The sequence below is a fragment of the Eulemur rufifrons genome, chromosome 28 (genome assembly GCF_041146395.1).
Source record: "Eulemur rufifrons isolate Redbay chromosome 28, OSU_ERuf_1, whole genome shotgun sequence".
In the NCBI taxonomy this organism is placed as follows: domain Eukaryota; kingdom Metazoa; phylum Chordata; class Mammalia; order Primates; family Lemuridae; genus Eulemur; species Eulemur rufifrons.
Window position 1 is genome coordinate 44,772,950 of NC_091010.1, and position 27,664 is coordinate 44,800,613.

The window sequence follows — 27,664 nt, forward strand, 5'->3', positions numbered from 1 at the left end:
ATAATCGTGTTGTGGTTGTGTTTTTAAAGAATTCTTGTCTTTTAGAGGTATGCGTAAAGTCTGTGTAGATGACATATGATGCCTGGGATTTGCTCCAAAATAGTTTGGGTGGCACGGAAGGGGGGGGTGCAGGGAAACAGGACTGGATGGAGCTGGGGGCTGAACGCTGGGACGTTCACTGCCCTACTTGTGCTATTCTTGTCATTTTCCACAATAAAAGATGATAAATTATTAAAACATTAAAAAATTATTTAAAGATGATAAAAATTATTGCTCTCTAATTTTTAATTTATAGTCATCATTGTTATTAACTATATTTCATCTGATTTGACATTATGAATTGCAAGATGCGCTATTATTTTATGTTTTTTGTTCAGTAAAGAACAAAATGCTGCCAATTAAATGATGTGCTACTGATTATAATGTGTATCCCAATTTTGGAGCTGTCAGTGTGGAAATTTGTCTTAGACTCAATGGGCTTATTATAATTATTGTCATCATTATTATTGTTATTAACTGCAGTCATTTACAATGAGCTAAACTTTGTATAAGCATCTCCTTTAATTTCATAATAACTCTATGGGGAAGGTGTCCCTGTTTTATGGATATATAAAATGGGGCCCAGAGAAGCCAATTAATTTGCCCAGGGTCACACAGCATAGCTGGGATTTTTGACCCAGAGTCTGTGACCTTCCTCCGTAAGAGCCCACTCCCAGTGAGCACAGCAGCCCAGGGCAGGACAGCTGCCTGTACCTGGAGGCTGTAATCTCCCCTAGGCCCACTTGCCGGGGCTTTTCCTGCTGTGGGGCCTGCAGGGAGGGGCACGGAGGAGGGCAGGAAGGCACTCACAGCGTCTGGATGGCCCGCAGGGAGGTGAAGGTGCCCTTGGCGAGACTCTGGATCTTGTTGTCGTACAGGGAGAGCAGCGAGAGGTTCTGCAGGTCCTGGAAGGCATCAGGCCGGATGCAGTTGATCTTGTTGGCATTCAGGAGGCTGCAGGCAGAGCCGGGACCAGGGGGTGAGGGGAGAGGTGTGGGATTGGACTCATCACATGTTGTGAGTGCCTGCCTGGGCCTCGGGCATGCGTTAGTTATTGCAGGGAGGAGCCCCCTGGAGCGGCCCGGGGAATCTGTCCCTCTCAATGTCCAATCCATGCAAAGGAGCTGGGAACACCAACTGCCTTCTCCGTGGACAGGGGCATCTCGGCCTGCCCATGCTTCTCTCTTGCAAGGAACTGCAAGAGATGCCCTGTGGGATTCTGGGAAAGCAGAGAGCCACCTCTCAAAGGCATTCTGGGAGGGCTCTTCCTCCTTTCCAGATTTCTGTTGGGATCCCCAGGCAGCTGAGATGGAGTGTCTTGGGTCCTGCAAGAGAAGCCTTGCCTGAAAGCTCATGGTTCAAGGAAACTGAGCCGGCGTGGGTACTGCAGAAAACAGCTCTGTCCCCAGCCTGGCCGAGCTCCTCTGCGGTACAGGCCGAGTCTCGGGAGCCCCTCTGCTCTGGCATCCTGCGAGCAGCTCTGCGCCCACCTCTACCTCCCTCTTTCGCCTCTGCAGAGCCCTGGAGCCTCGTTCAGCCCCACTAGCTCTGCCTGTTTTCCCAGCCCCTTGTCTCAAGTGAGTCCCACACCCCAAAAAGGCTGAAAGGCACAGTCTGGCTGGCCAGGGAATGCTGCCCCCCCACCCGGGTCCCACCCAAAGATACCCCAGAACTGGTCCTTACAGGAGCTGTAGGGTGTACAGGCCTCCAAACACACCTCGGGGGAGGTCTGTGATCTTGTTCCCATAGAGGACGCTGGAGAAGAGGCAGCAGAGAGGGAGGGGTTAGAGGACAGCCCCCCAGGTGCCCCTCCCCAGTGGCACCACCTCTAAGCCATTCACATTTCCCAAATCCTGGTGGTGCATGCTTGTTACAGCAACCTGCCCACAGAGGGCGGTAAAGCGTCTTGAGAAAGGGTCACCTGTTGCTACTTTGCATAAAGATACCCTGTGAGCTGGAGGCAGCCCTGGTCCCCACCCTGCAGGAGCAGCCCCCACTCCCCTGCCCTAAAAACGGACTCCATGGAAGCCTGCAAAGAGGCCCTTGCGCGGAACCCCATGGGAAATTAACCTGGTCCAGAACCCAAAGGAGATTGTTGAAAGAAGAGAAAGCCCCACGGGCAGGAATAATTCACATATTTTCACAAAGTTACAGAGAAAAAAAAAAAACAGAATGCCAGACAGCACGTGCAGTATGAGATCTGGGTGGTGAGACTTCTAGTGTTGTGTGTTTTTTTTTTTTAATGCTTTATTATTTTCAAAGTTTTCTGCATTGAGCATGAATTCCACATATGATCAGGAAAAAAAAAAAAGCAGAGGTTCAAAAGACACACAAGGCAGGAATGGGTGCAGGCAGATGGCAAGAGCACCAGGGGCTTGGGGAGGGGATTCGATTCCCAGCGTCATAGTCAGACCCCCACACTCGACCCTTGTGCAAGTTCGAGCTGAGTGGAAAACCCTGTGTGCTGCCCCTTCAAACATGGCTTTGAGATCACTCCAGGAGGAGGGCACAGGAGCAAAGGCCCCGCAGCGCGAGCTGGGTTGGCTGCGTGGAGGACCGACAAGGCCAGCGTGCCGTGAGTGGAAGAAACAAATGGGACAGTAGCCTGGACTTTGCCCAGCTGGCATCAGAAAGCCATTGAGACACGATCAGATTCCATTTCAGAAAGTCTCTCAACCTGCTGTGTGGAGAATGGAGCAGGGAGGCAAGGTCAGGGCTGGCCTTGAGGTCTAGTGGCATGATCTCAGCACGCAAGCTCCTGTATGGCGGGGCGGTGGCTGTGACCAGATTCAGCAACCCACTTAGATAGGTTATTTCACCTTTCAGACCTTCAAATGACCATGTTCCAACTTAGGAGAGTGATACTCACTTCTCAGAGGAAGAGCCCTGCATTTTGGCAGGCCACCTCCAAGGATCTGATCTCCTAAGCCAATGACAATGATCCATCACCAGGCTTTCATGTACAGCTGTGTAGGTTGTACACTACACAACTTCAGGGGTATCTTTCACAATTGGTCCCACCCACTCCTTGGATTCCACTTCAAGCGAAGGGGACACGCACAGAAGGCACTGAGCTGGCAGCCTCCTGCACTCCCCAAGGGGGAGTTCCATTCTGTTCCACTTGCCAGGCCTCTTATCTATGCCAGGCACGTGCCCAGTGCTGCCAGGGAGCAGGTGAAGACACTCATTCCTAAGAGTAAAAAACCAGCCCCACTGCAGGGAACTCGCGCTACTACAGAGCACCCTGAGTGTGCTCTCTGAATAGGCAAAGCGCTGTGGGACATCAGAGAGCGAGGGGCTTGGTGAACCAGAGGGTGCAGGAAGGATTCCTGGGAAAAGTCCGTGCTCACTACCTACCCTATGTTCCATTGACAGACCCCCCCCAACAGCAGACCCTGAGGAAAGGAAATACTAGAAAGACGTGGAGGAAAACACTGTTGTCGCATCACCCACCACATCTTGTGATCAATCACATTTGGGACAAAAGATAACAAGGTATAGCACATGTCATGGTTGGAGCCAGTGCCCACTGCCCTGTGGGTGACCTGGGGAGGGGGCAGGGCTGGGTGCTGTGGGGAGGCGGGGCCAAGATGGCTGCCCCAGGGAATGCTGGGAATATCCCCACCCTGGCGGGGACAGCATCCCAATCACCAGGGAGTGTTTCCACGTTCTCAGCCCTGGAGTCCCTCCTCCTCTCCCAGCTGTGGGGGGCCGGGGGGGGCGGGGTGTTGTGCGGAGGGGCACGGCCCTGCTCCTCCTCCTGCACCCACCAGAAGGTCCCTGTTCCCTCCTTAAGGGACTCCCTGGACCACTGAGGGAGCCCTGGCCGTGCTACTCACAGCGAGTTCAGGGAGCGCAGGCCCTGGAACGCATCAGGCGCGATCTCCGCAATCTGGTTGTTGCTTAGGTCTCTGCAAGGTGAGAAGGAGAGGAGACATCTGAATCCTTCAGCGGCCACCTCACTCCCTTCTACCTCCTACACACGATGGGCGGGAAGGAAGTAGGGATTTTTTTTGAAATTAGAAAAGTGAGGGCCCAGTTCTCCCATCCATCTGAAAAACCTGTGGGCCACCATTTCCCTGTTCACTGTGAGGGCTGTGCAGGTGGGGGGCGCTCCAGCTTGGGACGTTAGGGCTGAGGCTTCCCCACACATTCTGGCTGTCCCCTACAGCCCCCTCCCATCCTTAATTGCTCCTTTTGGTGCCCAGGCTGAAACAGATGACAAGCAGCTCTGGTCACATGCCAGACTCAGCTCAACACTCCATCAGGCCTCACGACAACCCTGCGAGGAGGTCCCTATGTCACAGACAAGCAGCCCGAGGGTGGCTGGCCCAGGGCCACTCAGCTGCCAAGTCAGGACCCAGCCCCTGGCTGTGGGATGCCTGGTCTGGGCTCTTCCTCCTGCCCTGCGCTACTGCCCAGGAAGCAGCGAGCGGCACTCACATCCTGCGCAGCTTCCTGTAGGGAGAGAAGGCTCCCGGGGGGATGGATTTGATGCCATTGAGCTCCAGGCGGCTGCAGAGAGAGAACAGAGAGGACGTACAAGGGCCCAGGTCACCCCAGCCCTGAGCGTCGTCTGGTGGGCTCACCCGCCCCACACACACCCTTGGCTCTCCTGCCCCTGCTCCCTCCCCCCTTCTAGAAGCTGAAGTCTGGGAAAGGTGGGCTGGCACAGGCAGAGAATGCTGTGACATGAGCTCCACTGTCTCAGACTTCCGTGGCTGAAAGGGGCCCCCAAATGATGCTAAGAAACTGATTCTAGTGAACTCAGCTGGGCTAGACAGACGGATCACAGAGGGACGCCTCCTGCCCAGCCCTTCAGAGAGGTCAGCCGAGAGAGGCAAACTGGGGCTGAGGCCCCAGCCGGCGGGGCCTGAGTTCTAGGGCATGCCCTGCCCTGCCCTGCCCTGCGCTGCCTGTACTCACATCTCCGTCATGGTCTCCGGCAGGTTGGCGGGGATGGCAGTGAGGCCTTTGCCGCGACAGTCCACAATGCCATTGCTGCAGGTGCACATGGCCGGGCAGGAGCCAGAGGAGAGGGTGCAGGTGGGCACACGCCCTGCCTCCCCCTGGCCTGCAGAAACAGGGGGATGTGGCCTCAGGGTGTCCCGCATCGGCACCTCCCTCCCCAGACACAGACAGATGGGTGGGGACGGTGGCAGTTTCTCTGGATGAGGATGAACCAGAGGATGAACCAAAGAAATACGAGATTCTGGACTTTGATGTAACTCTGTGGGTGCCTGGCACACAGCAGCAGGTACTTGGTGGCTGTTTGCTGAACTTGAATCTGAACTGAAGTGCACCACGGGGCGAGTCATACGCTAGGAAATCCTGGCCTACAATTCTGAGGCTTTGGTTTCTAGTCCACGTCATTTAACACTTGTGAGCCTGAGTCCCCTCACTGTCACATGAGGGTAACAATGACTGTGTTTACTAAGCGCTTACTCTGTGCCACATGCTGTGATAAGTGTCACATTTAAACCCTGCCAGGAACATATTATTGTTGCCATTACACAGGTGAGAAAACAGAGTCCTCAATATTAATTAATTTGCAGAAATTCTCACAGCCAGGGAGGAAGTGGGTGACCAATCAGGAGGCTCTCACGGGGGACCCCAGGTGGAAGATAAAGGGGCAGGGGCTTTGGGGTTCACCTCACCTGGAACCAAGGTTAGAGGGCCAGTTCAGTGATTTGTCAAGGTAGCAGAGGCGAAGCCATGGGAGGAGGGGAGAGGCGGACATAGCAGGAGCAAGGGGTCTGGAGGGGTGGGGAGTGGGTGAGAGGCCAGGAAGAAACGGGAGGAAGCACTGGACAGATACGGAAAGAGCAGAGGGTGGGACAGAAGGGGACTGAGGGTGGAGGAGGCAGTGGGCGGAAGAGGGGGAAAGGACAGGAGGCAAGAAATGATAGGTAGAGAAAAAGGCCATGGGCAGGGCCAGGAGGTGATGGGCGGGGCCAGGAGGTGATGGGTGGAGCCAGGACGTAATGGGCGGGGCCAGGAGGTTAATGTGGTTACAGGTGGGAATGGGAGGGAATAAAGTGGGGACAGGAGGTAGAAATGAGTGAGGCAGGTGACGCTGAGCAATTGAGAGCTGGGCAAGGGCCTGCACCCACCTGAGCAGCTGAACTCACTCTTCTGGACCTCGGCCACATTAAGGCCACGCAGGCTGGCGGGGCCTGAGCACTGGGTGAAGAGCCCGATGGTTGGCCGCTGCCTCAGCCACTGCGAGAGCCAGGCCAGGTGGCAGTCGCAGAACAGGTGGTTGGAGTGCAAGCGGCTGCAGGAGGACAGGGTGGCTCTCAACCTAGCTGTACCACCCCCCCCCCAGCCCCAGCCAGACAGCAGGAAACCCCCCACGCCGGCACGAGGCCAACCCCCCAGTGCCGAGTTCAGCCCGAACACGATCTATGCTCAGTCAGCTGCGGCTCAGCTCCAGCCCGGGAGATTCACAGCACAGTGAAGACCCTGGCAGCGTCCCCTGCCCTCAGCATGCTCCGGACACACCTGTGGCTGCAGTGTGCCCAGCAAATATCTGTGGATCTCATGAGCTCACAGAATCACTGCCACAAACCACCTGACTCATTTTCAAATACAAAAGCAAATCATTTGTTTTCCAAGGAAAAAATCACATATCAATGACATTGCATGCTCTGCAAGTTTAGACCACCTCCTCCCCCTGCAACTCCACTGAGGCCTCCCCCTGGCTGGCCCCTGCCTGCAGGAGCCTTCACCTCCTTCCCCACCCGCTGTGCTGCCAGCCGCCCAGCCGACTCACAAGGTCCGGAGCTTGGGCATGTGGTTGAAGCTGGACACGGGAATGGTGCTGATGTTGTTGTTGTTCAGGGTCCTAAAAGGAAGAAATCAGAGTCCTTTAGCATCTTCCCGGCAGGAGATTACCTGGGACAGGGCCTCTCTGCTAATAACCGGGGAGGCTCTCACACCAGCCCGGGGCTGGACTTAGGGGAGGCCCAGGGAGGGGGTGTGCCACACGGAAGAGCACGAGACACTGACCCACCCTAGGGGAAAGCCCTGAGCTAGGACAGTGATTGCGAGCTGACTGCACCCCTGCACACAGACTGCAAGTCTGGCAGGACAGGGGTGGGGCGAGGTGTGAAGCAGGGAGAGGAGAGGATGTGTCCCAGCTCGGGCTAGCTTGGAAGAAAAGCTGGGGTGCAGACAGACAGAGGGGAAGGGGAAGATATTCCAGCCTCAGGTGTCAGAAACCCCTAGAAGACACAGCCGTCCACCCGAGCTCCATCCCGAGCAGGTTAAGCCCCGGGTGCACTGCTGCAGGCAGGACCCCACGAGCTCCCGTCCTCCCCACCGGGTGGCAACGCTAGGAGACCAGGTGTGCTGCCTCCTGTGCTCCCTGGCTCCCGCTGCCGAGGCCCTGGCACCCGGCACCTGCTCCGTGGAGAGCAGGAGGGGTCTTCACACACCCCTTCCTTCCCCATGTTGCACTTACAGCACCTCCAGCCCCCGCAGAGCCCGGAAGGCCCCTTCTTCGATGCAGCTGATCTGGTTCTTGTCCAGCTGTCTGTGAAGCAAAGGAAGGTTGTAGAGAGGAGGGCACAGTGCCTAGAACAGGGGTGTCCAAACATTTTGACCAAGCACTCCATTGTTAACAAAAAAAAAAAAAAAAGACGCATTGCCTCAATCGTTTGTTATGTACATATGTGTCAGTACAAGTAGTAAATATTAATAAAAGCTTAATTTTTTCTTGTTTTCAGTTAAAACAATAAATATAAATACGAGTTATTTATATTTTTCTACCTAAGCTTGCATATCCCCTGGGGAGGAAGCCCCCCAACACATACATTTTGGAGACCACCTAAAGGGTGCAGGCAGCTGAAAAATGAGAGTGTGTCACCGGGGTGCGGGAGCAGCCAGAGCTGGCAAACAGATTGCAGCCTGAGTGCCAGAAAGATGGACTAGAGGTGGCTACCTGGAGTGCCGCTTTCAGAGAAACTGAAGCTGCAACGTGAGCTCTGTGGGAAAGAATGCGGTGATAGATTACCAATGTCTGCCACGGGCATGGGAGGGGGGGTGTATGACAAGCATGCCAGGCATTTGCCACTCCTGCTGTAGTCAGATCTTAGGAAGGTGGTAAGCCTGGACTAGAATAAATTTGAATAATAATAAGCCATTACATTTAAATAGCACTTGACAGAGTGTACTCATTTCCATATCTCATTTAAACCTCAGAACAAGCCTGTGAGGTAGATATTATTATCCCCATTTTCCAGAACAGTATATTGAGGCTCAGTGAAGTTAGCTGACTTGCAGCAGCTTATATGATGTTTAACTAGAGGAGAAAATTCACAGTCCAAAGAGGAGGTGGGCACTGCAGGGCAAGGGCACAGAGACTGGGCCATGTGAACATCACCCACACACCCTACGATTCTCGACACTCTCTCCAACCCGGTCCCCAAGGGCGCCTGTGAGCATTTGTGTGGCTCTCACACAAAATCACACCCAAAGGGGAGGTAGATGCTGCCTGTTTCCTCCACCCCCAGGTTGTTCCAGAAGACCATGCTGGCACCAGCCATTGGACAGCCCCGGTCAGCTCCTGGGCTGCCTGGACCACACAGCTCTGGGACACCCGACAGGCCCTAGAGGATGCTGCGGGGAGTGGCCTGGAGGCCCTGCGCCCTTCTTCCTCCCAGGCCTGTACTCACAAGTTTTTGAGGTCTGTAGCTCCGCGGAAAGCCTTCCTGGGGATGGCCTGGATGGAATTCTCACTCAAGTCCCTGGCAGGAAAGAGCCAGAGGGAGAAGAAACAGGTCAGAGAAGAGAGGCCTCCAGAGTGCCATGACACATCAGGGAGATGTGGGACAGATGGCACCCGCCCGGTCACTGCTGCCTCCCCGCACCTGGGGCAGTGCCTGGCACACAGTGGCCACTCGATAAGCATTTGTCGGATGAATGGACAAACGAATGATGGAGCTGGAGAGAGGCACCCTGTCCTGGAGGGAGCTCAGTCCCCAGCCACCTCCCTTCTCTGGGCAGAGGGTTCGGCTGGAGGGAGAAGCCTGGGCCAGCTGTGCCCAGCCCAGCCGGACCCCAGCCCTGCCCACAGAGCCACAGAGGTCAGCTCAGCCCCCACGGCATCATGGGGGATGTGCAGGGATGTGTCTGCCCCAAATTCACCGTCGAAACCTAATCCCCAAAGTGCTGGTACTAAGAGGTGGGGCCTGTGGGAGGGGATTAGGCCACGAGGGCTCCACCCTTATAAGGGAATTAGTGCCCTTATGAAAGAGGCCCCAAGAGCTGCCTGGTCCCACCCACCCCGTGAGGACAGCAGGAAGGCGCCATCTGTGAACCGGGAAGCAGCCTCACCACACAGTGAATCTGCCAGCACCTTGACCTTGGATTTCCCACCTCCAGAGCTGTGAGAAATAGATTGCTGCTGTCTATAAGCCTCCAGTCTGTGGTCGTGTGTCATAGCACCCTGAACGGACTAAGACACGTATCAGGCGAGGTGCCTGGTTCTTTAGGGGCCTGGGGACCCCGGAGAGGAGGTGAGGGAAGTTGCCGGCAGTGCGACTTCTGAGGGGAGGGCTGGGGAGAAGAGTCGGGGAGATGGGCACACGTGCCGTGAGGGGGGCGGCCTGGAGACCTCCACAGAGTCGGGGTGGTGGGGGGCATGTGGGAAGGTGGGATCCCCAGTGGGACCCTCGAGGTGGCCCCAGCTGAGCCTGGGAGGGGCCCGGGGCTGCACTAATATTCACTGTTCCATCGAGTCCTCACCACAGCCCTGCGAGGAAGGGTTTTATTTGTATTGATTAACTTATTGACTTAGACCCGACTTTGTTCCACAAAGGCTTTTGTAGGGATTTACAAAACAGCAAGAGAGCAGGAGTGAAAAATGGGGCCGAGAGAAGAATCGATAGCAGTGCTAAGAAAGCGCACACCGCGTGACCCACACGCCGGCCGCGGCCGGGCTCTGAGCTCTCTGACCGAGAGCCGACAGGAGAGAAGCGGCCAGGGCACGGCGTCCACCGTACACACGCAAGTTTGAAAGGCTCCGCTTCTCAGGAGCACCGCTGTTTGGGCATTGAGATAAGCAAGAATTTTCCCAGAGGTCTTTATAAAAAAATGACAGTGTGGCCTAATCGATAACACTAGAGCCTTGTAATAAATGGGGTTCAAGTGTATGTTTCTTACAATAGCATCGAATCGATGTGCAGCTCAGGAAAAGCAATTCTAAGGACTCGTGCCAGGAACTAAGTGGGGAAGAGAGAGGGGAGAGGCAGACCTCGGGGCAGGCCCAGTCTGTGCAAAGGCCCAGGCGGGAGACAGCCGGGCTCAGAGCGCTGGGCAGAGCAGAGGTGCTGGGAAGAGTGTCCGGGGTAAAAGCCCCACAGGCCAGGGAAGGTGACAGGATAGACCAGAGAGCGGTGTGATTTGCTCTGGGGCACAATCGCCTACAGAGGAAAGACACAGGCAGGCAGGTGCCTGGTGATGCTGACACCGAGAACCAGTCATGAGAAGAAGGTCCCAAGGTGGGCGCAGAGCGGACCCTGCGAGGAAAGTTCAGCCCCCCCCCCACCCCCCGCCGGGTCCAGCCAGCCCCCAGCAGGAAGCAGCTCCCATTGCTTAAATGACAGACGGAAATGCATCTGTGAGCCCGGACCGGCCAGCCTCCAGACCAGGGGAAAACGGGTGAGCCCTGGCAGTCTCAGGAACGGGCAGCATGCTGGCAGCCAAGGGTGTGGTGGGAGAGCCAGTACTTGCCGAGGACTAAGTTCAATTCCTGCTTCTGCCCTTGACCAACCACAGGCCTGGGGAAGTTAGGCACCTGAGAGCTTCAGGTGTCCTCTTTGTAAAATAGGCATAAAAACACCTACCACGCGTGTTTGGGGGACGATTATGTGAGTTCCTGTATTTAAGCTTCTGAACAGGAACCTGCATTTAGCACACGCAGCCAGTCCCTTCCTTCCCACACCACTGCCAGGGAACAGTCCCCCGCCAACAGTTCCCACTAGGGGGCGCCATAAGCCTTCCTTGGACTCGGATGCCTGTGCCACCTCGCAAACCAAAACAAAGCTATTCTTGCTTTTTTTTTTTTTTTTTTGGTCCCAATTGACTCCCTGCCTGGCCAGCACTTGTGTTGTCTTTCCCGAACCTCTCTGAAATAACGTTTCTCAAGTCCATTGCACCCAGTCTGCATGGAGACCCATGAAGCACCACCTACACCTTTCCCATTTGCTGGGCCCTGAGCCTCCTTTAGCTCCCTCAAACCTAGTCATTTGTGCCCCATCCTTCTCCCATGGTGGCCTCGTCACAGGCCCTGAAGGGGGAGAATGGCTGGGGGTGTGTCAGGGCAGAGAGAGACATCCTGAGAGAGGCCACCCTGGAGAGGGAGGGTCCACAGCTGGAAGGACAAACAGCGAAACCTGGAGCAGCTGGTGGCCCAATCCTAGCCAGGAGAAGCAGAGGGCGCCGTGCCCTATGGGCAGACAGGGGCTCAGGAGGGCACCATGACAGATGCCCAGAGCAAGGGCTCAGCAGCCAGGCAGGGAGAGGGCTGAGGAGATAACACAGGGCTGGGGACAGATTCTGAGGGTGAGGACGGGTCCAAGATTTCTAACAGGCACCCAGGGGATGCTGATGCTGCCGGTCCAGGGACACACACAGAGAGGCCAGGGTGTAGCGGAGAAAGCCCACAGCTGAGTGACACAGTAGAGACCTGGGTTCAACAAGCCCTGGCTCATCCACTTAAATCATGGGGTCTTGGGCTAATCACTTAACCTGTCTGGCCTCCGTTTTCTCATCTGCAAAATGGGGAGGGAAAGTGGCCCTTACCTCGCAGGATCTGAGGTGAGGGGCACTGTGTGCTCTCGCTCCTCCCTGCTACTCTACCTATGCTGACATTCCTTCAGTTACCCAGGCCCCTCCTGCCACAGGACCTTTGCACTTGCTGGTACCGCTGCCTGGAATGTCCTTGCCCCACTCTTCACCCAATAAACTCCTATTCTTCCTTCACATCTCAGCCTACAGACACCTCCCCTGAGCTCTGACTAGACTGCTCCCTCTGCCACGGGCTGTTTCCCTTCCCAGCACCAATTCAGGACTGTAATATAATACAAGCGTATTGAATGTAATGAAATACTGATTTTTGGTTAATGTCCATCTCCCCCTGCAGACCACAATTTCCGGAGGGCAGACACTTGCGCTGCATTGTATCCCAGGGCCTGGCACATTGCTGGGGCTCAGTACTTTTTTGTTGAATTTAAAGAAAGCAGATCCTTACCTGATTCTCCTGCTCTAAGCCCTCTGCATTGTCCTGGCCAAAACGAGGAGTTAGGACAGGCTGTGTGGCTGGGGAGTGGCAGGGGTCAAGGCCACACAGGCTGGCTCTGCAGCAAGAGACCACAGCCCTGCACCTGTGTCCTGGGGTGCTTGTCCCGGCTCTGTCTGACCAGGCTGAAGGCCCCACGATTATTGCACTGGTGTTCTATCAACTGTCCCTCTCCCCTCACGCGTCCTAAGAGGGTACGCATAATCAGACACCTCCAGGTGGTTCCAGGTGGCACCATTAGCCTCAGCCGGAAAGTCTGGGCAGCCACTGAGGAAGGGGAGCAACTGTCCTGGGACCCCACAGGAGGAGGAGCTGGAGCCCCTGAGAGTCCACTCTGCGGGGCTCCGGGTAAGGGTCTCGCAGGCAGAGACACCCCTCAGCCTGGACCCCACCACCCAAGATCAAGGGCCCGAAGAGGCAAGCTTTACCCGCAGCAGCCCCTGCTAGGTCCGGGAGCAGGCGGTGACCCCAGCCTCCCTCCCAAGAGAAGGGGCAGCCAAGCCCCAGCCCTGACGTGGCACCATCCCAGGCACGCTGCTCCTGCTCACTCCGCCAATCCCCCCAGCCTCTGCCAGGGCCGGGGCAGCCGAGGTCAGGACCTCATGTTCTCGCTGCTAATCCCCCTTCACGCTCTAACCTGATTGGTCCCTGCGGCAGACCGGCCTCTAAGGGGATTAGCCCAGGGCGGGGGAGGGGCGGTGGGGGGCTGGGCACCAGCCAAGGCTGGACTTGCCTCTGGCTTCCTGCCGCCCGCGTGGCCACCCCACTGCAGAGCCTGCATGTGCCCTGTCCCCTCGGCCCCTGCAGCCTGATGGTGACCCTGAGCCTTCCCAACAGGAGGCCCAGCCAGGAACAAGGGCAGAAGACTATTGGCCCTGGAGCGGACAAAGCCAGCCACGCACCCACTGAGTGGCCTCGTGCAAGTTTTCTAAGCCCTCGAGCCTCAGTCTCCTGGTAAAATGGGAATAACTGTCACACGGCTTAACTGAGGGGAGTGTGGCGCTCTCAGCCAGGCTGGCGGAGTCGGCTGTCTGGGCTCACACTTTGTAACAGTCCTTTGGCTCTGTAGGGAGGGGTGGGGGGCCGGGCCTGGGGATGAGAGGCTCAAGGCCACCAACCCGCTGTGTGACCTCAGGCAAGACCGCAGTTGGCTCCCAGTGGCTGCACTACTGCTGACCTCCCAGGGACGGTGAGACGATCAGATTGCAGCCGTGCATGTCACAGGCTCAGCGTGCCCGCTGGTGGCTGGCGCCCAGCACGCAGCCTCCCACTGCTGCTATGAGCAAGCGACTGCTGGGACTCCAGCTTGGACCACTCAGCAAGTCCCAGGCGGCTGGGGACCAGCAGCAGCAGCACCTGGAAGTTTGTCAGAAAAGCGTGTTTCTGGGCCCCACCTGCTGAATCAGAGCGTGCACTTGAACAAGATCTCTAAGTGGCTCATATGCACATTAAAGTCTGAGAAGTGCTACATCTGGCAGAGGGAAGGTGTCCCCATCTAGGGCTAAAGCAAACTGGGTTGTAGCCCCTATACCCGGCCAGCATTTCAAAGCAAGGGGCAGAGGTGCCACCTCCTACTCTTTGGGGGCTGGGTGGGGGAGACGTGGACACAGACACCCCTAGCGGGTGGACAGAGGGAAGAGCTGTCACTGGCCCCTCAGTGGGGCACATCAACGTCCACCTTCACAGGGAACAGAGGAAGCGCTCATGGGGCGGGGGCAGGGACCGGCCACTGCATCTGCCCTAGAGGCCCACCCTGCGTTCCTGCTGGGATGGGGGCAGAGGGGACACTGTCCAGCTCTGCCCAGCACAGAGGCCACAGGAGCAGGCTGTGGTGCCGGCTGACAAATCAGCTCCAGCACTCACAGCGTGAGGGAGATCGGCAACCCTGGTCAGGGCCAGGAGTCAGGAGTCACAGACCTGGCAGTCTGGGAGACGGACTCCTAAGGGCTGCTCTGTCCCCCAGGTCCCAACTGCAGGACGCCTGTGCAGAAGGGAGGCTGGTGATGCCCCTGGGTGGGATGCTGGGAGGCACACCCTCCTCCAAGGTGCTCCTGAGATCTGGCTAGACCGTCCCTCCCTTGTCCTCTGCCTGTCCTTCAAGCCATCCCTGGGAGCCTAGGAGGGGAACTAATTATGCAATTGCCCCTCCCTGCCCGCTCTCCCAGCCCATGGGATGACATTCAAGTGCCCCAGATCTGCCCTGTGCGGACAGGCGTGCTGCATGTATGTGCCTGTCTGCAGGTCGGGGACTACGTCTAATTCACCTTCAGGGTGCATTCTTGAGGGCATTTGTTGAGAGGACCTGAACCGCACTGCCTCGGGCTCTGACCTCAACTCGGACACCAGGGCTTTGTCCACTCATAAGTCTCAGGTGCTCCCAGGAAATGCAAACAGAAAGCTTATCAGTCGGCTGATTCTAGCGTGAAGGAGTTCGTTTCATCTTTCCAGAAGTCAAGTTCCAGTAGGGGCAAGGGTGAGAGTGTCAGAGGGACAAGGTGGTGGAGTGAAGGGGGAACTGGTCCCACCCCCCACCCACCCAGCCCGGCTTCCTTTGATCTTGTCTGCCACTCCTCCCCCTTGTCCAAACACAGGACAGGGACCTGGAGCTGTTTGCCCCTCCTCTGGGCCTGGCTGCGCCCTGAGTGGGGAGTTCCCTGCCCTGATCCCCGTGTGCTCTCCGGACCCCCCTCTGCTGCCCGACTACCTGCCTTGGAGTCAGGCCAGCTGGGGTGGGCGGTGGGGCACCAGGTCAGCCGGCTGCCCCAAAGGACGCCCCCGTGGGTCAGTAGCTAGTCTGGGAGGGGCGCCAGGCTCAAAACCGAGCTCAGCACCACTGGCTGCCTCACTGGGCCTCAGTTTGCTCTTCTGTAACGTAAACTTACAAGAGGAGACTGGCACACGGTAGGTGACAACTAACTATATTGTCAGGAAGGCTTCACACTGCCACGACTAACTGCTGAGCAGCTGAGCAGTCCAGCTCTGTGACTCTGAAAAAATTACTGGCCCTCTCCTCCCCCGCCCCTCCTAAGGAGGTTGTAAGATTTCAAGCTCACGTGTGCTGGAGCTTTAAAATGTTGAACCACCGACATTGTCCCAGGGAACTCCCAACGTCCATCCGAACTCCCGCAGGTGGTTCCGGGGGCTGATACCGCGGAGAGTGGGGTCTGAGTTTTGCCCCTAATTCATTCTGCCTATGTTTCCGGAGCACCCGGTGCGTGCCAGGCCCCGTCAGCTGGAGAGACGCCCCCTCCCCTGCCCACCACGACGCAGCAAACCCTCCTGTGGCAGCCCCTCCCTTCCAGCACCACCAGAGTTAATGTTGCAGAAACCTCATTAGGAAGAGACACTAAGTGGCCGCACAGTAAAACCACCCTGGGTAGCATTTCCGTGAAGCGGGCTGTTTGCCCTGCAGCTGCGAGCGTCAAGTCCCACGATAGAGACATCAGAGAGGCACACGCCCAGGACGCCGCACTCCTTGGGAAAAGCGCCTCAGAGGCTGGAGTCCCACTCAGCGGTGACCGGCTCGGGGACACACTGGAAACAGAACCAGCTCTGTCCTTCATTTCTGCTGACGGGCAGTAAGCAGCAGGCTAGGGTCCCAGCCACCACGGCAAGAGCACGGGAGTGGGCAGTAAGGGTGGGCGAAGGGGCAGGGAAAGGCGGCCCCTCTTTACGTGAATGCCAGGGCAGGGCCTGGTGACCACCAGGCGCTGAGCACTGAGACCTAGGAAGCCCCGGGTGTACTGCTGAGTCCAGGGCAGCGGTGCAGTGGGGGAGACAGGCCTCCGTTCTAGACACCTACACTGAGCAGTTAGGACCCGTGACTCCGGACACACAGTGGCAGCAGGGGCAAGGGAGGTGGTGCAGAAGGACAAAGAACCAAAGTATGGAGGAAAGGATATGAGCTTTGGAGCCAGACAACCCTGGGTTTGACTCCAGGCTCCATCACTTGCTCCTGTGTGACCTTGGGCAAGTTGCTTAACCTCTCTGAATCTGGTTGCTCATGCCTAAAGGAGGGTTAACCACGTCTCCCTCTTGCTGGGTTGTGAGGATTAAATAACACATGTGCCACTTTTATAGAGCACAGTGCAGGCAGAGCTAACCAATGCTGTTAGGAGTTGGGATGTGGTTACCCTTGGCGGCGGGATCAGTGACCGGAAGGTGGTACAAAGGCTTCTGGGTGCTCGTGGTGTTTTACTTCTCGATCTGGTGCTGGTTACTCGAGTATGTTCACTTTGTGCAAACTGGGCAGGCTGCACACGGATCGGTGTGCTTTTCTGTGTATATGTTACACTTCAATTAAAGTGACACGGGAAGCACAGCTTCCAGTGCCTGGTGCTTTGCAGGCATTCGACAAACGCCCACGCCCTCCCTCCCTGGTCCCAGTGGAGGAGACACATGCCCCGGGATGCCAGGCTCACAACTGTAAGCGCTGGGCAAACTCCCAGGCTGAGAGGCAGCTGCACAGGGGACAGTGTGGCAGAAACACTCCCTGCCCCAAAGTGATGAGGGGCTGGACCTCCTTCCAACACCGTTGAGGGGGAGGTGGGAGAACATGCGCTGTGGGGTCAGGGGCATCTGACTCTGCCAGGTGAAGACGCTGCATTTTCCAGGGCCTCTAACACAGCAATGCGTGTCCGGGTTCTGCATCTCCCTAACGGATGGGTCCAGTGCCCTGCTCCAGGGACCAGACCTCCAGGTCAAGCTGGGTGGGCCGAGGGGCTGGTACTGTGGGCAAGGACCTTGGGGAAGCCAGGGCAGGAGTGGTGGACACGGGCCACAGAATAGCCTTTGCAGCAGGTTGATGCCTTTTCTGCTTTGTTGCAGAAATGACGCAGTGAGGCAGTTTTAAGGACACCTTATAGAATAAGAAAGCAGAAATCAGAGGAAGAGTAAAAAAATGAAGAGAGAAATGGGTAGAAGTATCAAATGAGAGAGAGAGAAGTGCATCCTACGATGACTTTTGCGTCTGCTACGAATGGGGCCCGGCCTCTCACGGCCTGGGGGAACGTGGAGACAGACGACGCAATTTACCAAGTCTGCAGACTGAAAAGCTTGGGAGACACACGGCCTTTCCTGGGTTTAAAACCAAGCACGGGGGCCTCCCACGAGTCTCCATAACGAGATGGCTATGGGAAGGATCAGCAGTGCCCTCGCCAGCATGCCCAGGGGAGGCCCAAGGACACAAGGTCACCCCTTCTAGTCACTTCTCCGAAGCCAAGTCACAGATTGGCCAATTCTCCAAACAATCAACTTACTAAATTTCTTTGTTTCCTGTAAGAATTTGGTTTTAGTTGGGCACTTTCCCATTTGTCTTCACAACGGCCGCCTTAAGGACGGCTGGGTCTCCCCAGCCCCAGCTTCCTGCAGTTGCAGGGAGAGGCTGCAGGGAGAGGCTGCAGGGAGAGGCTGTGGCGGGCTCACTGCAGCACAGACACCAGGAGCTGGGGCAGAGACAGATGGACAGTTCTTAAAATACTGTAATAAAGATAAAATGCAAACCGGTTAACTCACACCCAATAGTTAAAAGAACTAAGTCAATTTGACAAATTGGTCATTTGACAAATTGGCCATTCAGTGAATTGACTTTTGGAAAATTGGCTTTTAGAAAAATGACATTTGGTAAATTGGTCTGCTTCTGTCAGGGCAATGCATTTCATGGGCCAATGACTCATATGTTCCCAGGCCAGGCTCATGGCCTGGTACTGAGCTCAGGGGAAGTCATTCTGCAGAGAGCTGACCCCACCGGCCCTGTACACTGCTCTCTGCTGGCCTGCCTTAAACCGGGGTGCATTTTGGACTATTTTGAGGAATACACATGTGTACAGGCTTCCTTCACGCGCACCATGTTTCTCAGCTAAGCTCATCTGGACTCCGAGGGGCAGGCTCTCTGGATTCTTCCTCACAAGGACCAAGGGCAGACCTGGGGGTGGGCAGGATCCAGTGTGGCCTGGGAAGAGGGAGAACCTAGAAGAGTGACAGGGCTGGGGGAGTAGAACCCAGGCTGTGCTGGGGGAAGGGGCTGTGCTCAGGGAAGTGACAGGGTGCAGGGGCTGCCAGTCTGAGCTCCCCCGTGGAGAAGCTGGGAGCCCTGGTGATGTGGCAGGACAGCTGATGTCAGGACAGACGTCTGACTTGAAGTCATGACAGCAGCGTGCCAAGGAGGCCAACAGAGCATCACTGAGTCCCTGGGGCATTTCCACTCGTGCTTCCTTGGCCCCCAAGACTGAAATGGGGCCCATTTCTTTTACCAAATACCATGCCCCATTGTCCCCCTGTCTCCTGCAGAGCAGTCGCAGGCCCTGTCTCAGTCTTGGCCTTGGGGCTTTCTCAGAAGGGAAGGGGAGCAGGAGAAACTGGAATGGCAAGAGGGCAGCCTGCCCAGCACACCTGCCCCTGAGGGTCCCTCCACATGCCACACAGCCACACCTGCAGGAAACAAGGCCCTAATGACCTCCCAGGCAGGCAGAAACACAGAGCCCTCTCTTTTACAGAATCAAAGAAGGTTTCCAGTTGGCTGAGGGTGACCTGTCACAGCAACAAAAGCCTAGAGGAACGGCGAGGAGCCACAAGGAGTCGCTGTCTGTGGAGCTGTCCCTGGTCCTGAACCCCTTGGGCGGCTCTTTCTCTGCTCGGGGTTAAAGACCCACCTTGGATCTCAGCCACCCTCAACCTTGCCTATCTGGCCCACACACCAGACCTTGTCCATTCAGCTCTTCTTGTCTTTTTCCCAAGCCCACAGGGAGTCCTGCTCATACCAGCCAGAGGGTCAGGAGAGCACCACTATGCCCTAAGGGACCCACCCTTAGGCTCTCAGGACAGGCATGTGCTGAACACAGTCCACATCACTAAGCTACTTGCAGATGAGGTGAGGCTTGATCTGGGCCCTTTCTCCAGAATTCACACCCCCACTGCCTGACCATAAGCACAGAGAGGTGCTGAGAAGACATCTGGGGCTCCCCAAAATCCTTGCACAAAAGCTGTTCACCTTAATTCTTAGGACCTCAGTGAACAGCTCTGACTCTTGTGTAACATGCAATTGTTATTAGTGGTGATGGTGTTGATGACAGCTACACTTATAGAGCATTTACTATGTGCCTGGCACTGTGCTAGGTATTTTATATGTTTTATGTGCATTATCTTATTTAACCCTTAAAACCCTTATTCAAGCCCTTTGAGATAGATACTGTCAGCACTGTGGTGTGGGATGTTGATCGTGAGGAGATTGTACATGGCAGGCAGCAGGGAGTGTTCGGGAACTCTCTGTGCTTTCCGTTCAATTTTGCTGTGAACCTAAAACAGCTCTAAAAAATAGTCTACTTTTTCAAAAGCACTCTCACATGCCTACTTTCCAGATGATGTAACCGAGGCATAGTAACTTGCCCAGGCTTTCTGACTGCAGAGCCCACAAGCTAACCCACTATGCCACACCAGCGCCACACACTAGAATCATCAGAGTGATGGGCGGGTGGGTGGAGAAGCTTCTAGAAGCACACACATATTAGCGGTGACACTTGATAGATGAACTTGGAGGGAGGAGGTGAAAACCTAAAAAGCAGAGTGGGATCGTGAGCACTCACAATGTTGACACTGAGTCATCAGGGAAAGAAGGTTAAATCATGTTCAGGACCCTCTGTTTCAGAACTTAGATAATTGCATAATAAATTTGAGACACACTCTCATCAAAAATGGCATAAGGTTGGTATGTTTCCCCTGAGCAGCGTGCTGCGGGAGAGCCGAAGTCAGCCCCTGTCTGGGACGAGTATTGTCTGGGGACTTCTCCTTGCCACCCTGGATTCCTACAAGTGTCTCAGGAACTGTCACTCCTACCAAATCCCCAAAGGCTTGAAAGACAGAGAGGCAAATGTTGGAACCCTGTGGTGAGGGGCTGCAATCAGAAAATCAGAAGCCAGTCACAGAGGCAGCAGCATTTGGGACTGTGTCCCCAGGGCCCCTGAGAATCAAGGGAGTCATAGTGGGGGCCACCTGGCGGGAGGGGGGGAGAATCCAAGGCCATCAGCCCCTGGCTTCCCACAGACTCTCTGAACACCCCCCGCCCCAACCAGAATGAGTGACACGAGGGCTCCGGGTCTTCACCTGGTTGTGGAAATGATGGCTGATTCTGCAAAACCTGGACACAGAGGGCACCCAGCCCGCCTGGTGTGGTGGCCGTGGCCAGTTCTGGGAGAGACAGGGAGAGGGTGGGGGCTCTGACCACAGTGTGAATATCAGAAACTGTGTCCGGGGCTCAGGAGCCTTCATCTTCACACCCTGATTCTCTAAAAAGGATGGAAACATTCTCCAACTTCTAGAGACTGGTTCTAGCAGCCATGCCCTCCCCCAGGGAAGGGTTGGTGCTACCAGGCTCCTGCTATCCCATGTCATTCCCTCCCCCCCAGACCAGGGGCCCCCATCTATGGGCTGTGGAGCCACAAGGGCCACACAGCTGTGCAATATCTGGGCATCCTCATGCACCCCTCGCATTGCCTGCAGGCTGAATGGGAGTTACGGCAACCTCAGACTCTGCTTCTGTGAGCCTTATTCTCCATATCTGTAAAACCGGGAGAGTAAGAGTCATCATCTCAGAGAGGTGCCACGAGGGTTAGATGTGTGGGGCGGCAGTTTAAAGCCTAATAAAAAGGAGCTATTGCTACGACTTTTCTTATACCTCCCATGTGGGTGCAGATTCCACTGTGGCCAAGACACAGATTCAATTAAAAGCACTACTGGATTCATAAGGTCTCCAAAAACATGGTGTGCCTTCTCAGTCACTACCTAACTGTACCCATGCTCTTCCTTCTTAGCACTTACCACAGTTTTAATCAACCATTATTCATGAAATTATATAATTAATGTTTATCTTCTCAATTAAATCACATGTTCTGGAAGGGCAAGGGTCGTGCCTGTTTACTTGATGCCTAGCAAAGAGGTGGGATTTCATCAATATTTGACAATATACTCAAAAGGCCAAAACTAGCAGCTAGGAGGAGCTCTGTGATGTTCCGACATTAAAAAACTGGTCCTGCACTACACGCTTATTAGAGGGGCCAAAATTCAGAGCACTGACAACATCAAATGCTGACGAGGATGTGGAGCAACAGGAACTCTCTTCCATGGCTGATGGGCACAGCCACTTCGGAAGACAGTTGGCAGTTCCTTACAAAACTAAACATGCTCTTGCTATGTGATCCAGTGGTCACGCTCCTTGGTGTTTACCCAAAGGAGTTAAAACTTACGTCCACAAAAATGTTTACCCCAGCTTTATTCACAATTGCCCAAACTTGGAAGCAGCCAAGATATCCGTGAGTAGGTGAATGGATAGATAAACTGTGATACAGCCAGGGAATGGAATATTATTCATCGCTAAAAAGAGATGAGCTATCAAGCCATGAAAAGACATGGAGGAAACTAACATGCACATGACAAAGTGAGAGAAGCCAGTCTGAAGAGGCTACGTACTGTATGACTCTAACTATATGACATTCTGGAAAAGGCAAAACTATGGAGACAAGAAAAACATCAGTGGCTGCCGGGGCTTAGTGGGAAGAGAATGAATAGGCAGAGCACAGAGGGTGTTTAGGACAGTGAAGCTCCTCTGTGTGATACTGTAACAGTGGATACAGTCATCACACATTTGTCCAAACCCACAGAACCCACCAAGAGTGCACCTAATGCAAACTGTGGACTCCAGGTGATAATGATGCGCCAAAATATGTTTATCGATCACAACAAATGTACCACTCTTGGGGGGATGTGACAAGGGGGGAGGCTGGGCATGTGTAGGGGCAGGGAGTATATGCGGGAATCTCTGTAGCTTCTCCTCAGTTCTGCTGTGAACCTAAAATTGTTCTAAAAAATAGTCTATTGGAACAAAACAGAAAAAAAACCAGGCACAGGTCCCCATGGGGACTGACTGGATAAGGGTATAATAACCCCTTGCCACCACCACCCCAAACACACAAAACTGTTGTTCCTGCAAGGGGCCTGTTCTCAAGCAAATGGCAAAGGTCTCTGAACTGGGCCCAGACTGCCTTTGTGACAGGGTTGGGCAGGAAGGGCACAGACCCTGGGAGGAAACCAGCCCCTCTAGGCGCCCCCTTGCCATGCTCGTGGCCCCCCTGGCTGCTTCCCCGCACACGTACACACTCCACCGCTATGTCCATCACTGCGCTTGCCACATGGCACGTCTGGGAGCCTCTCGCCTCCTGACAGTAACAACGACTATTAGCACAGCTAAGGACGACCATTAGCACAGCTGTGGGAAAGGAAGCGTGTGCCCTCTGCAGCCTCCTGGAGGAAGGTGTGCTAACGTGAGTGGGCAGGCTACACCCAAGCCGCACCTACAAGTGGCACAGCCACGCACGAAAAAGAGCCCCTCAAAGCAGCGCTCTTGCCCGTGCTCCCATGCCTGCTCGAGCCCACTGACCACTGCTCTCAGCTCCTGCACCAAGCACCAGGCCAGAGGGCGGTAACAGCCTCATGTCCGATTCCAGCTTGGGGAGCTCCCGGCTTCCACCGTAAGCGTGTGCTCCAGCTCAGCCTTGCCAGGGCTGTGCGTTGGGGGGATTGAGTCTTGATGGGCCAAGTCAATATGTCCCATTTTTCATCTGTCTTAGTTTGAGCACAAAGCCAGGTTGGAGAACAAGCAGTGTAAACTAGAGCCTTGTAATAAAATGAGCATTTCGGGCGTTGAAAGAAAGGCAGAATCTCAGGCCCCACCCCAGACCCGCTGAATCAGAGTCCGCATTTGATCTGCACAGCACTGGTAGAGCAGTGGTTCCCAAATTTGGCTGCACATTGGAACCACCTGGGGAACTTTAAAAACCACTGATGCCTGGGCCCCACCCCAGACACTTGGATTTTGTTGATTGGGGGTGGAGCCTGGGCACTGGGATTCTTCCAAGCTCCCCAGGGAATTCCAAGGACTGAGAGCTCTTATTCTGCACATGTGGTCTCTAACCCTGTCACCTCTGCCCCTCAAGCCTCTCACTGTGTCCTTCCTCACCTGGTGCACCCTTATAGTGCTACCTCCTTCTCCAACCCTTTCTCTCAGTATTTCCAATCCGCCGAGATGACTGATGCTGACTAAGTGTTGAGGAAATTGCGCCTGGAAAAGTAGTTCATACTAGGTGGTGAATGACTGACACCCTAATTTCCATGAGGTATGTCAGGACGAGTCCTGACTCTGCCTACTCCATCACTGGTGACATCTGATCAGTCTGAGAATGTAAAGGATACTCTTTGGGCAGAGAGGGATTTCCTGGTCACCCTGTATTAGTGTTCTCTATTCAGCTAAACTTACTATACAGAAAAGAGCTATTTATAGCACAGGTGAAAGTTTGCTACTAAATTCAGAGAGTTGAGCAAAGACACCTGTGTGCTTATCTATGTGGGTGTGCCCGACTGTCTGTGTCCTGCTGACACTTTTGGTAGGAGGAAGAAAGAAGGGAAGCGGAGTGAGTGGAGGGGCAGCTTCAGGATCCAGCCTCTGGGGTCTGGGGTTGACGCTGTGGGTAGCAGGATCGGAGGTGACCACGTCCATGGAAGGGTAGAGTGCCAAGTCTGCCACGCCTCCCTGGTGACTCTGGTGTCGATGTCCCCACATGAATGCCCTCCCCTCATCCTCATGGCTACCACTGGGAGGGTCCCCAGGACACAGGAGGGACCTTTTGCTGGCCCACGTTTGTCTATCAGATGAGCAGCGGACGCCCAGACAGAAGCCAGGGTCCCAGGCCACACACTCCCAGCCTGCCAGCGCGCCCTTGCGCCGCACCCGGGCAGAAAGTGCAGGAAAGCAACATGGCGGCCCTGTGTGGGCAGCAGCCACGTCCCAGGCACAGGTGCCACCACGTGGCGTAGCCTTCCAGTGGGAAGGCAAGGGAGCCCGAGACAGAGAGAGAAATGGAGACAGAGGCAGAGCCGAGACACTGATAAAGAGAAACACGCAAAAACAGACAGCCAGACAAAAAGACACCGGGAGGAGCCAAGACCCCCACGGTTGGGGATGAGGCTCTGAGGGGGAAACCCAGGGCACTTGGCTTTCTGCAGCAGGGAGCGGTGGCAGCCAGTCCCTGTCACACCTGATAGCCAGCTAAGGTGCAAATGAAAAGAACGCAGCATGGGACAGCTGGGGCCCTCCGCTCCAGGGCGCTGGGCTCTGCCATCGCTGAGTCTCTCCGGGCTGGCCCGGCAGAGAGGTAATTTGTCCATGGCTGGAGGTGTCAGACTCTGGTGATGAGTGTGAAGCCTGCAGGTGACCTGCCATCCTTCGTGACTAATCCTGGGCAGAGGCGGGAATGGAGTTCTGGAGGCTGCAGCCCCACCCCATAATCACATCCCTGTGCTGGGAGGGAGCCCCGTTCTCACTCATGGCTGGGAAGCGAGGCTTCTGGCAGCGTAGGCAGGGCTGTGGCCAGGGCCACACAGCAGGAGATGAGCCGGGAAGCCCCATCTGCCCCTGGCTGCTCCCCATTGCTGGCGCCCTGCCCGCACCCTGCCCACATTAGATCAGTGGTGGCACCAGGCCCTCGTGGCAGCATCAGACCCTCATAGGAGCGCGAACCCCACTGCAAACTGCACATGCGAGGGACCCAGGTTGCACGCTCCCCAGGAGAATCCAAGGACTGATGATCTGAGGCGGAGCCGAGGCAGCAACACCCCCCACCGCCCCCATCCACGGTAGGGGGCACTGGGAATACGGTCCATGCTCCCTCTTGCACACCAAAATCCAACAAGCATTTTACATGTAAGTTAAGAGCAGAAACTCTGGAGCCACACTGTCTGAGTTTGAATCCTGGGTCTGCTTTTTACTAGCTGGGCAACTCTGAGCTTGTTACCTAACCTCTCTGTGCCTCACTTTCTTCTTATTATGTGAAATGGGAATAACAGATAATAATAGCATCTGGCTACTGTGAGGAGTCAATGAGCAAACAGGTGACAAGCACTTGGCTCGTCCCCTCTGGCACGTTGGTCTTCGTGCTCTGTGCTGGGCTAGGGGCTGGGGCAGAGCAGCGACCAAGGAAGGCAAGGGAGCTCCATGCTTGCATGGGTTTCCATCCTGGTGGGGGAGCCAGAAAACCATCCAGATGATTTCAGAGATGGGTGACTGTCACGAAGGACAGAGAACAGGGACCGGGATGGGGAGGGAGAGGGAAGGAGAGGGCTACTGCAGCCAGCGTGGGCAGGGGCATCCCTGTCTGTCCCAGGAGAGACCAAAACACAAGAAGGAGGGAGCCGTGCAGAGTCCTGGGAAGAGCATCGCAGGCAGGGGAACCTGCAGGTGACAAGGCCGTGAGGTAGGGATGAGCTTGAAGTGTCAGGGAACAGAAGGCCGTGGCTGGAGCTGTGGGCAGGGACTGGGACATGGAGGGCCTCAGTGGTGTGGCCAGGACACAGGCTGGACTCTGAGTGTGTTGGCAGGTGTTAGGCAGGACAGCAGCAGGCTCTAGCTGACATTTTTCAAAGAGAACTAGCCGCCAGGGGGTGTTTGAGTTATAGGGGTGTTGAGTGGGGTGGCAAAAGCAGCAGGTGATCCCTCTGGATGACCCTAGGAGGCAGCTGTTTTAGGACGAGGACACTGAGGCTCAGAAAGCAGAGACAGGAAGAAGAGGGTGTGAGGGGAGCTCCCACGGCTGCCACTCATGGGGTGCTTGTGCCATCCCAGGCTCACGCTTTGGTGCTTCCAGAGAAGAGGTGAAATCTCGGGCCCAAGCCCGTCCCGCTGGTGCTGGGGCAAGGTGGGACTCAGGGCTGCCGACTCGAAAGCCCACTCCCGGCCCTGGAGGCAGCCCTCTGCTAGTGTGGGGCCGGTCTCAGCACGGCCGCAGGGCGCACCTGCCCACTGCCCCAGCGCCAAGGGAGGAGGTTTGTACAGCATCGCAGGTCGTAGCACAACAACTTTGTGATGTGTTTGAAATCACTGGCACCTCCTTGTCCTGACAAATCTTTGTCCTATCAAAAGTTCACTCTGGTTTGATACAAGTCTATCACCTATCCCCATGCTGAGAGTTTGTCTCTTGCAGAAGGCAAGCACTATGGATTCAAAGCACAAATTTATTTTTATTTTTTCCACTTCAGGCGAACTTTGCAACTGCATCAGAAAACCAATCAGCACGGGTCTGCTTAGACATGTTCCATGGGGACAAGGGGCTTCTCCTGATGTCTTTCCAAGGAGCTGGCCAGGCTCCCTGGGAGCTCGCCTGGGTTTGCCTCACTCTGTATCACGGACCAAAGCCTATCCTCTGTGAAATTACCCATGAACTTGTCGACTTTAGTGCGGCAGAGTTGCAAATTATTACTGTCTGGCAGAAAAGATAACCTCAAGGGCCAGTTTATTGCCCCGTAGGACATTAACCGACTTTGCATTTAACTTTGTAATTTTATTTCCATGTTCTCTGTCTTTCATTGAGCATAAGCTCTCAGTCCCTCAAATTCTCTTTGAAACAACTTTGCCATCCTGCTGGTTCCCTCATTAATGAGTTAAATAAACCTTTGGTACATACCACTTTACATTTTTATGAGAGTTATGTTTCTAACACTTTTACAATTATACTTTGACAGTCTTTTTAGTCTCCACTTTGCAGATGAGAACACCAGGGCTGAGAAGCCAGTGAGCTAGTTGAAGCACACAGAGCTAGCAAGGGCACAGGCAGGATTTGGACCCTGCTCAGCCCAACGCCGAGCCCACGGTCTAACTGCCCTTGTAGTCCCCAAGTTGAAAGGGGTCTTGGAAATGTTCTGAGCGGGGCCAACACGGTGGCTCACGTCTGTAATCCTAGCACTCTGGGAGGCTGAGGCGGGAGGATCGTTTGAGCTCAGGAGTTCAAGACCAGCCTGAGCAAGAGCGAGACCCCCGTCTCTACTAAAACTAGAAAAAAATTAGCTGGACACCTAAAAGTATATAGAAAAAACTAGCTGGGCATGGTGGCACATGCCTGTAGTCCCAGCTACTTGGGAGGCTAAGGCAGAAGGATTGCTTGAGCCCGGAGTTTGAGGTTGCTGTGAGCTAGGCTGACGCCACGGCACTCTAGCCCAGGTGACAGAGACTCTATCTCAAAAAAAAGAAAAAGAAATGATCTAAGTAAACTCTCATATTTTACAGGAGAGAGCTAACTCTGAGACCAAGAGTGGTGAGAAGTCTTGCTCATGATCACACACTGGTAGAGGACAAAGGGCAACTTTGGCTGAAAAGATATTTCTTCATTAAATATTGCCTCACCTTCTTACATTTATCTCAGGCCTCTGCTCAATCCAGGCCACCCACAAGGAGCAAGAAAGAGTGACTCCCACTCAATGACATCTGTGAAATAAGGGCATGCCTTC

The 27,664-nt window shown here is 55.1% G+C and overlaps 1 protein-coding gene across 1 annotated transcript in view; it reads right to left on the bottom strand.

The window, feature by feature from the left end:
• Positions 1-27,664, bottom strand: part of SLIT1 (slit guidance ligand 1) — a 160,137-nt gene that overhangs the window by 48,231 nt on the left and 84,242 nt on the right. The window contains exons 5-13 of the mRNA XM_069460854.1: positions 8,718-8,789; positions 7,505-7,576; positions 6,815-6,886; positions 6,153-6,316; positions 4,966-5,113; positions 4,483-4,554; positions 3,879-3,950; positions 1,723-1,794; positions 850-993 (exon numbers count right to left, since the gene is read on the bottom strand). Coding sequence (XP_069316955.1) covers positions 850-993; positions 1,723-1,794; positions 3,879-3,950; positions 4,483-4,554; positions 4,966-5,113; positions 6,153-6,316; positions 6,815-6,886; positions 7,505-7,576; positions 8,718-8,789 — 888 coding nt within the window. The remainder of the gene's footprint in view (positions 1-849; positions 994-1,722; positions 1,795-3,878; positions 3,951-4,482; positions 4,555-4,965; positions 5,114-6,152; positions 6,317-6,814; positions 6,887-7,504; positions 7,577-8,717; positions 8,790-27,664) is intronic.